Source organism: Corylus avellana, chromosome ca9, assembly GCF_901000735.1.
Source record: "Corylus avellana chromosome ca9, CavTom2PMs-1.0".
Lineage (NCBI taxonomy): Eukaryota > Viridiplantae > Streptophyta > Magnoliopsida > Fagales > Betulaceae > Corylus > Corylus avellana.
The window spans coordinates 15157332-15168179 of NC_081549.1; the positions used below are offsets into that span (position 1 = coordinate 15157332).

The 10848-nt window shown below is 35.1% G+C and overlaps 1 protein-coding gene across 2 annotated transcripts; it reads right to left on the reverse strand.

The window, feature by feature from the left end:
- Positions 1 to 4016: 4016 nt before the first annotated feature.
- On the reverse strand, positions 4017 to 9963 carry LOC132192056 (probable glycosyltransferase At5g03795). 2 transcript variants are annotated; one of them, XM_059607249.1, is made up of 4 exons: positions 9570 to 9963; positions 6920 to 7216; positions 6649 to 6802; positions 4017 to 4904 (listed from the first exon to the last, which is right to left on the reverse strand). In XM_059607249.1, exons 1-4 carry the CDS (start codon positions 9898 to 9900, stop codon positions 4394 to 4396), a joined length of 1293 nt encoding a protein of 430 aa, XP_059463232.1. In that variant the 5' UTR covers positions 9901 to 9963; the 3' UTR covers positions 4017 to 4393. The 2 variants fall into 2 exon arrangements, with proteins under 2 accessions (XP_059463232.1, XP_059463231.1); XM_059607248.1 differs by having other exon boundaries at positions 4018 to 4904; positions 6649 to 7216.
- Positions 9964 to 10848: the final 885 nt, after the last annotated feature.

Below are 10848 nucleotides of genomic sequence, written 5' to 3' on the forward strand. Positions count from 1 at the left end.
AATTTTGCAGCATTAAGCTTTTTATTTATCACAATGCTCTCTCTCTTCTCCAATATTTATAGCATCCTTCTTTTATTCCACTATAGGTTGCATTGAAAATTATTATTTTAGATTTTACCCTCAAGAATAAGGATCTCCAATCTAGATAAAAATATAGCAAATTTCTTTCTTTCTTTCTTTAATCTATGTGGTACTATTAACAAGATACTTAAAATTGCAGAACCAGATTAGTTATCTAAGCAATTTTTTTTTTAGCGATGTGCAATAGACCTTAGGGTTTATTAAAATTATTAACTTATCCCCACCCCAAGTTCAACATTGATTTTGACTCGATCTCTCGTGGAACAAAATTCACTAAAAGTACAATTATGGAGGATGATTGACATGTAACGGTGAAAAGGTGGGCAATTAATAACCATTTGTTAACCATTAACCGCTAACCACAGTAACAGTTAACCACTAACCGCTTTTAAAGACGGTTAGCAAAAATTGCTAACTACCTAGGCGGTTACGGTTAACAGTTTTAGGTTCTTTTCAAAACCGCTAACCACTTTTATATATATGATGTCGTTTTTGTGTTTAAAATTTTAAATATATATAAAAATATATAAAAATCTAGAAACGACGTCGTTTAGTTTTTTTTTTTTAAAAAAAAAAAAAAATTGCTTTTAAAAAGCGATTAGCAGTTATTAAAGTTATTAACCGTTAACTACCGGTTAACCGCCTAGGTGGTTAGCAGAGACGCTTAGCAGTTAACTGCCTAAGCGATTAGCGGAGGTGGTTAGTGAATTTTACTAATTGCCTAGGCCATTACGGCTAGTGGTTTTAACCAATAATCACTAACTGTAACCGCATTTTCACCTCTATTCTCTAACTACCTTCCTTGGGTGGATGATGACCTCTTTGAGGATGAAAGGGGTGGTCAGCCAAGCCCATAAAGGGTGGGCTTGGAATTTTTAAAAAGACTAATGTGACTTAATCCAGATAGTTCATTATGAATAGGCAGTCAGGATATTTGGAATTGCAAGCCCCTACAATTTCTTAGAATCGCGGGAAACCTCAAACTAGAATTTACAATGGTGACCGATTGATTCCTTATCCACAGTCACCAATTGATCGGTCCAAAATGTGATCGATTGGCGTCAGACCTGCATGTGAAAATAATGCTTTCAAAACTTAGGAAAACATGAGGATCTCATTATAAAAGCCCCGAAAACTCTAGAAGATGCCATTCCTTCGTTCAATTAGTAGCCCAAAGAGAGAGAGAGAGAGAGAGAGTAGCAACCCCAATTCTTTGCTAGGGTAGATTTAAGACTTGGTGTAGATAAATAAGAATAAAGTAAGCACAAGTTTATTTTTGGATGGAAAAGTACTAGAGAATAAATCACATCATAGCTTATGAATAAAAAAATTATATTATTTTTAAGACTTTATATTGATTGATAGGGTTAACTTAATGGCATGATTAACAACACTATTACCATGAGGACACAAGAATAAAACCTTCTTTTTTTTACACATTTTGACCTAAATCCCTAAAATGAAAATTTTGTGCATTAATAGAAAATAGAATTAAGGAATGGACATTAGTTGGTAGATTAATTTTCAGGAAAAATATAAAATTAATTCCCGTTATTACACTTATTAAAATTTTAAAATATAAACTAAAAATTTAAAACTAAAAACTATTTTTTTAAAAGGAAAAAAGCTGGAAGAGGGAGTGGCCGAACCACTTCCAAGGCCTTGAGGGTGGTTCGACCACTCACTCTTCTAGTTTTTTTTTTTTTAAGTTTTTTTTTTATATATATTTTATATATTTATAATTGTAATAGTATATTATATATTTATTATGGATGATACATATTGCTATATAATTGATATATATTTAAATGTTTGGGTAAAGTCCACTTAGCCCTCTCAAACTACCGTCCCAATAACAATCTATTCTCCAAACTATTAATTGCGACAATTTACCCTCCATACTACCAAAACAATGACAATGTACCCCCAATTTTAATAAAATGACGAAATTACCCTTACTAAAATAAAAACAAAAATATTAATTTTTTTTTCTTCAAATTTTTAAGGGTATTTTTGTCTTATAGAAAATTCTATAGGGGTAATTTCATCATTTTGCTAGCAATGGGAGGTACATTGTCATTGTTTTGGTAGTTTAGGGGGTAAATTGTCGTAATTGATAGTTTGGGGGGTAAATTGTCATTAGGGTGGTAGTTTGAGAGGGTTATATGGACTTTACCCTAAATGTTTACAGATAAATAATTTTTCAAGAAAAAGTTTTTTGCTGAACATTTTTCAGCATTTGACGCCTACGAAAAATAATAGATATTTTTTATATTTCATTCAATCATATTAACCTATAAAAAATAAATTTTTATAAAACATACAAATATTAATATAATGTTTGTTTAAAATATATATATATAATCTAAAAATTTGAGCTCCAGCAATGGTCCATTGGCGATTCGACGGTGTTCTGGCGATGGTTCGGCGATTCAAGAATGAAAATCTCAAACTAGGAAAATTGTTTACGATTTTTTTTTAAAAAAAAAAGGAAACTATTTTACGAAAATTAAAGAAGTTTTTTTAGTCAAACCGAAAATATTTTCTGTTGACTATTATTTTCTGTTGCACCAAATATTTAAAAATATGAGACTTTTCATAAAGCATTTTACCTCGAAGCAAATTGAGCCTTCAAAGTGACTTTTTAGTATGAAACTGCGTGACCAATTTGGCTCTTATTGGTACGTTAAATGTGAAAGATGAAAAGTCACACGCCCCTTCATTTTGTTTCATACAATTCTGATTTATGAAAAACCTCATTCACGCTATTCAATGTCTTTCACTTAAAGAGTTTTGTTATTTAATAAACTGTTATACGAATACCATACACTTGAGATGACATGACAGTAAAAATCAACCCTTAATTAGTTGTGTCGGATTGTTCCACAAAACTTGATTATTAGATTATTGATTTCTTTTCTCTGTTGTGAATAACTGGAAATCTAACAAAATAAACCTTTGGTGAGTTCCTCTTTTTGGCCCCTAGACTCACTTGTCTGGGCCAATCTCTCTCCTTCTCAATGGGTTGAAGGTATCCTCTCCCCTCATTCTTCTTTTGGTATTCCCCCGGCTGAGTCTCACTTATTTCAGATTTTTGCTAGTGTTTTTTGTGATCTTATATGGTTTAACAGAAACAAAGCTCTTCATGATGGTTTGATTCCAAATGTTTTGGTTATGGCTAGCTCCATTAAAAAAAACAGCCCTAGAACATCACAATGCTTGGCGTGCAACCTCCCTTCCAGTCAAAGAAAAATGGTCTCCTCTAGTTGCTAGTTCCTTCAAAATAAATTTTGACACTGCAATTAGAGATCATCACTCTGCACAAGCTGTTGTTTGCCGAGATTCAAATGGTTTCATTATCAAGGCTGTCTTACAAATCAACCCTCCCTGTGATCCAAATTATGGTGAGCCTCTGGCAACCCATCTTGCTTCCTCCCTAGCATCCAAATTGAAGCTCCAGAATTTTATCGTTGAAGGGGACTCTCTAGTGGTCATCATGGCCCTTCAACATCCCTCTTTTGTTCAAGACTGGAAAATAGCGGACCTCATCTCAAACTCTATCTCCCTCATCCCAGCATACTCTACTTGGATGGCTCGAAAAATTCACCGAAGTACAAACTTCTGTACTCACTATGTAGCTTATTGGGCCATAGTCGAAGCTCACTGTGGTTGCATTCCCACTTACTTTAGTTCCCTTTCTTCTTCTCCCATCTGTAGTGGACATGATCCACCTCCCCCTTAGTTTCTTGGTTTTTCCTGTGTTGTTTGCGTCGGTCTTTTTTTTTTTTTTTTTTTTTTGATAAGTAAAGATTTATAGATCAAAAGCGCAGAGGGGCGCAACCCTAGTACACCGAAAGTATATAAGAAAGTGATTAAGAAGAAGAAAAAAAAGAAGAGAACATAAAAAGAAAATCATGGAAGCTAATCACTAAGGGCGCTAGCCAACCAGCAATCCAGGTGAAAATGGTGTACAAGAAGAAATGGATAAGGTCCTCAATATTCCTAGTCGAGCCCTCGAAACATCTAGCATTTCTCTCGTTCCAAATGTACCACATGAGGCAAAGAGGAACTAGCTTCCACACAACAGCGCTACGAGTTTTGCCCCCCGCCCACCAAGAAGCAAACATGTGTCTGTTTTTAATGCAATTGTTCTTTTAAAAAAACAAAAAATCTCCCTATAAAAAGAAGTATAGATTTTCTAGATTTACATGCTAACCTAAGTTGTTTATAGAGTAAAATTAATTAGGAAAAATCTATACAAAAGGCTAACTCTAGGGCAATCAATACAAGGAATCACTTTAGAATAATTTGGTCATCGATGGGATGGATCAACAAAAGCACTTGAGGGAACCCTCATAGAACTCCGTCGAAGCCACAACTCATACATAACCATGTAAAATGCATCATAATCAATAGGGGGAAGATGCCACTGGAAATGTTTCCGCACCTTCAACACATTGCTTTGTAACATTAGATATTCCTCAGGGCTAATCCCCTTAAGGATTCTTTTAAGCAACGGAATGTCTAAAGTAGCAACAATGATTGAGAAGCTTTTCCAGTTTAATATGTCTGCAAATGGGAGATCATAGTAGTTGGCAATGATCACAGGAACACAACCATAATATAGTGAGTCTGCAATACGAGCTGTATTTACTTCAAAGCCTTTCACATGGAGGCAGAACTTGCTTCCGAGCAACTCGTCGGCATAAGGAGTTGTGAGCCGGCCATGGTGCGCAAAGATCTCGGTATCATTTCTCCATACTTGAATAAGCTTTTGTCGAACTGGGGAGTTCATTTGTCCAGCAAAGAATGCAAGCTTCTTTCTGAAATTTCATTTGTGATGGAAACCAGATGAGTTCCAGTTGATTTAGATATCAGAACAACAATGAAATTATGCTGACATATTTTGAGTAACATTATATCAAACAATAAATTTTGATCTCCTTTAGTGACTGCGGAAAAGAAAATTCCAAGAAAACATAAGAGAGAAGAAAGTCGAATGTTGTCTTTTAACCCCTTGAAACGGTGAAGGAAAAGGGAGAAGTAGAGAGTGGAAAGCTTAAACCTAACCGCCTTCTCAGCATAAATGAACCCAAAGGATTAGAAGGATACAAAAGACGAACAATTTGGGGTCAGTTTGGAAGAATAGAGATACTAAGGTTTAAATTTTATTGAAGATGTCTCAGTGGAGACTGACATTTCAGCAATTTGCAAGGCGAAAAAACTGAGAAAGCAAATTAGAAATGGTGGGCAAAGCAACTTGAATTGCACAAATAAATTGTTTTAAAAGAAATGGCTCTACAAATACACAACTGTTAAAAGAAAAATGACAGATATACTACAAGCAGATACATTCAACACACTAATCTAGGAGAATTCTTAAGTGGTTCTACCTCCTCAAAACATAGGAGAGTATCGCTTATAACTATTTTGTACAGAAATAGACTAAAAATCAAGCAAAGTAAAACCTTTTCCTATTGACTAGAAGGATCATGTCTACATGGACATGACACTACTAGCAGATATGTTCAACCGACTAATCTGAGAGATTTCTTAAGTGGTTCTACCTCTTCTACATAAGTAGAGAATTGTATATAACAATGCATACAGAAATAGATAAACTTTTCCCTGTTCATTCATGTTTACACGGACATGATCACTCAAGGAGATTAGAACAGTGCTTAACTACATGACAGATCCAGCAAAATGCAGATGACACTCTTGGATAGGCCCCAATAGCTGTGGTCAATGAAGATAACTCATTTTAGTTTTAGAGAAAACTTCCCTTAACTCCCCTGACCTTCTATCACTTTTGAAATTACTCCTCAAAGTTTAAAAACTTTCAATTTAGCGTATCGAACTTCCAATTTTTTGCAATGTCACCCATCCATTAGGTTTTTCTGTTAAAACGGAGGGGTGTCAAAATGACCAAAATATCTCCCTTTTTCTTAAAAAAATAAAAGAGAAAGAATTGCAAAGATTCAAGCGTTGATCAAAATTTAACGGAATTTGCAAAATACGCACACATGAATCTTTGCAAGTTTTTTTTTATTATTATTATAAAAAAATGTGTATTTTGGGAATTTTGACAGAATTTAACGGAAAAACCAAACAGATGGGTGACATTGTAAAAAATTAGAAGTTCAATATACTAAATTGAGAATTTTTGAACTTTGGGGAATAATTGCAAAAATGGTGGAAGTTTATGTGAGTTAAGTGAGTTTCCTCTAGTTTTTATTTTTTTTCTTTTTTTTTTACCGTCTTGCTTTGAAGGGAGATGGGGAGTGCATATTTAAAATAAATAATAACTGATATAAAAGATAATGTCTTAAAAGCTCTCATCTAACCGTATACATTCTTTTTTAAGCAAATAAATAAAGTATAAATAAAGTATAAAGCATGAAGACACGAGGAGAAAGAATAACGTTTTCATAACTGCTTCCTGAGATTCTAAAATATCCACACCTTAGTTAAACCCTGGCATAGAGGATAAGTATAAATTTCCTATTTCAGAGAATATCCTGTATAAATAAATGAGAAACAGAAATTAAAAGAAAATATACACACCTCTTTGAGGAAGCAAGATCAGGAGGGTCTCCTCGTCTTGGCCAAATTTGTGGCAGGCATGCATCTTTATGAGCAATGTACCCATATTGGAAATAGGTTGAAGAACACACAACTTGAATGGCATTGAATTTCACTTGATTTGCTTTATCCATTGCTGAACGACCAATGGAATGACAAGCAACATAAAAATGATCAGCTCCACCTGTCCAATTCCAATATGGGTACTTCTGACTAATATTGAAGATGTAATCTCTAATAAAATCTGGGATACCTCCCACACCGACCCTGGGATCATGCCGCAACCTTGCAATTGAGAAAGGCAGAAAGAAAAGATCTGCCTTGGTTGAATCCTTCGTAATGAAATGGCTTTTCATAAGGATCTTCTTAAAGTAACTTTCACTAGCATAATTACCCCCAGGTTCTGAATCCACTGGCAATAGCACATTTGCAAAAGGATCATCTCGCCTGTGAGGATAAACATATATCTTAAAGCTCCCATTCATTTGCTTATAGTCTTCCAGAAAGATATCTCTATCAAGGAACACCTCGTTGTTATTCACATAGTTTCCTGAACCATAAGAAAAACAGTTTCCAGATTTTCGATTTAAAAAACAAAAGTTCATACACAATAATCAAAGTTTCCTCAACCTTCCCAGCCACCCAACCCAAGCCAAAAGTTGTTTATAGTTCAAATACTCAGGTAAACCCATGAGAAAACAGCCATAGGATAAAAGTCAAGTTGTCTCTAGAGTGATTTTCAGTTCTTACAACTTGGAACTTTTCATATGTAGAGCTAATTGCGAAGTCCAATTGAAGCAAGAGTTGTATGGTTTGAAAGATATAGTGATAAGTATTCTAGGTTTAAATCAGTCTTTGACTTGGGTTTTACTTACAAAATTATGGTTAGTTTTGTAATAAATGGGCAGTTCATTAATTTTTGCAACTCCTGTGAATTGAGGGCATTCTAGTAATTGAGTTTAGTATAGAATTTTTTAGGAGATTATGAATATTTAGGGTTATTTTCTTTTAGTCTAAGTTTTTATCTGGGTTTATTAGGGTTTTAGTTTATTAGTCAAATTATGAGCCCCAATGCTACTAGTACAAGAAAGACTCCGATATATTTGTGCTCAATGTATTCAAAAAATTCATATATATTAATTCGGAGGTGTTAACCATACTGCAGCTACTGAAGTAGAACCTGATAAAGTCGTGAAGAACAAGGCTGCTGCAGTTGATGAAGTGGAGAAGAAGAAGTGTGCTACTACTATAGACCAAGACAAGAACAAAAGTAGTGATGCTGCAGATCACTTATCCAAGACTAAATGCAAAGAAAGAGAAGTTGGATGCTACCTATCCACGACTACATGCAAAGGAAGAGAAGTTGGATTCAACCCAACTTCTTACTCTAAGATTGAAATAGAAAAAACCTTCAAGTTATTAATGTTAGATAACAGTTTGTATTTAATCTCTAGTTTCCAGCTTGCTAACAAAGCAATTGTAATTACTTAGAATACCTCATGTATAGTTTAAATAGGTTTCTTCCTTTGTAAAGGTTTATGCTTATAAATAAAGCGTTCTTCAATGGTTTTGGTATTCTGCCAAAATCAATCCATTAAGGTTTTCTTTAGGCGGTACATCTCCCTATAAAATAGACGAGCCATGAGTCACCCGCAAGTAAGATGAGAAAACGTTTTACCTATCCCAAAAGAAAGAATCCGAAAAAGACTGACAAGAAATCATCCCTATTGAATACGAACTTAATTGTTTAGTACCTAAGCAAACTAACACGCACACACAATATTAATTCGGCAATGAGTAATGCTAGAAGGAGGACTAGAATCCTTCCAAATGTAGCGTGTCTTTTAAAATTATCAATATATCAAAATTCAATAATGATCATCTCAAATTTAATAATGCATTTAAAAGCCAAGTCACATTTGAGAGGACATTAGGACTCTAGTCCTCCTTCCAGCATTACTCTTCGGCAATACATCTCCCTAAGCAAGAAGCCGCCAAATTTTAAACAAAATGATGAAGCATCCAACACGATTACTCGATCCAACATGAAATAGGGGGCAATTAATAGTCCCCCAGGGAAAGGGCTTCCCCGACCCATAGTTAGCCCAACAAGGCTCGCCTCAAACTGATACTATAGACAGGCCAAACTCAACCAAGCCCAAAGAAGCGAGTGCAACAGCCTTGGGAAGGCAAGGCTTGCAGAGCATCCCAACTGTGCCACACGCAATCCTCACGCCCGGAAATTCTTTGGGACAAAGGAAACATTCTTTTAACAGAGTGGGGGCTAGGGAATCAATTTTGTTATTTCCTAACCAACTAAGAGCTGGAAAAACACTCCAAAAAAGGAAGGGAAATGACTCAATTGAGAAGTACACACCATTCTTACTCAAGCTCTCTCTGTAAATCCCTCAAGCTCATTATCTCCCTCAACCCAATACTAACTTAAGCATCTCCGCCGAAACACCGACAAGGTCGTCAACCATTCGATTTGGGGCTTGGTGCGCGACCAAATCGAATGGTTAAGCAACCTTTTTCTTTCTTCTCCTGCCTTTCTTAGTAACCAACCAACACCAAGAAATCTATGATTTTCTCCATCACCCGCTAGAACAGCTTTATAAACAACGATTCCGCCCCCAATATCGATCGGAAATACCAAACAAATACATAAAGTGAACAATACCCATCAGCGCAGATCTCACAATTTACATACTAAAATCCAAGTGCAAGCTTTTGTCTTACTTTACAATAACGATTCTTAACTTCCCAAAAACTACAGCTTTCATAATTACCCATTACCATACAATATACAGAAGAATAAAACAATAATCCGAACACCCATCAAGACATTAAAAGAAATCAAAGAAAAGCAAGACCCAGAATCAGAAAAACCAGAATTGACATACCTAGAGGCCGTTGACTCTCAATTCCTGCTTCACCACTACGCTCTCCCAAATGAGCAATCTTGGGAGATTCAAAGGGTCTCTGAGAAGCATTCTGAAACGAAATTGAGATGGTTTGGCGAGCTGGGGGAGATAGTGTTGAAGACACATGCGGAGGCTTAAGGCGAACAGTGATTTGGTGCTGATGGGTGAAGAGGTTGGAGGTGGTGGATATGTAGAAGATAATAGAGATAGAGGTTATGAGAGCTAATGCTGTGGGGATGAAGAAGAAGCTTCTGAATGAGCCTGAGAGACGCCGATTAGAGTAGTAGAACAGAAAGGAAGAGTGAGCCATGGGGGGAGAGAGAGAGTTTACATTAGAGTCGTTGGGATGAACCTACGGACAAGTTTTAAAGCAAAATTGTTGTGACGCTGGAAGCTGCCAGCAGCCAACAAAACTAATATAGTATACTTTTTTTCTTCTTTTTTCTTTTTTTTTTTTCTTCTGAGGATAATAATTCTTTTAAGAAACTAGTTAAAAATTATTAAAAATGTCTCTGACAAAGTCTACATATACCAATAATAATAATAATAATATATCAGATAAACTATGAAACTATTTGATGGGAGTTGAATTATTTACCCTCTTCTTGTATTTTAATAATAGACAATAATACAAAGCACTAGACAATTTGCCTTCACCAGAAAGAGATACCCAAAAACTTTGTTTAACTTACAAAAACTTTGAAATTCGTTACTTGACATGTCAATACTAATTAATGAGCGATGATAGAGAGAACATTGGTGTTATGCACACCCGTGTTTTTTAATATTTTTTAATATTAAAATAATATATTTATATATATTAAAAAACACAGGCATGCATCACACCTGTGTTCCTAATTATATAACGACGCATGCCCATTTTACTAAGTCACTAGACTTGACAGATCACTCCTATTAAGCCACGTTAGCTCATTCTCCTCAAGTCATATGGTAAAGTAAATCGAAAAAAAAAAACTAGAGAGTAGTTCAATTGTAAACTGTGATTTTTACTACAAGTAATTCTATCCATCACCTCATTATTCCATCTCATCTCCCAAAATTAATGTGATGTGGTCTTCCAACTAAAAAATCAATTTACATGAATCTAATGTTATGGAAATCATGCCACATCAGCTTTGGGGAATAACATAAGGATAATGGGGTGATGTATAACATCACTCTTTCACCCTAGGATCTCAGACGCACAAAACAACAAATCATCACCCAAATCTCAAACGACGTCGCTATCTTTCGTCAA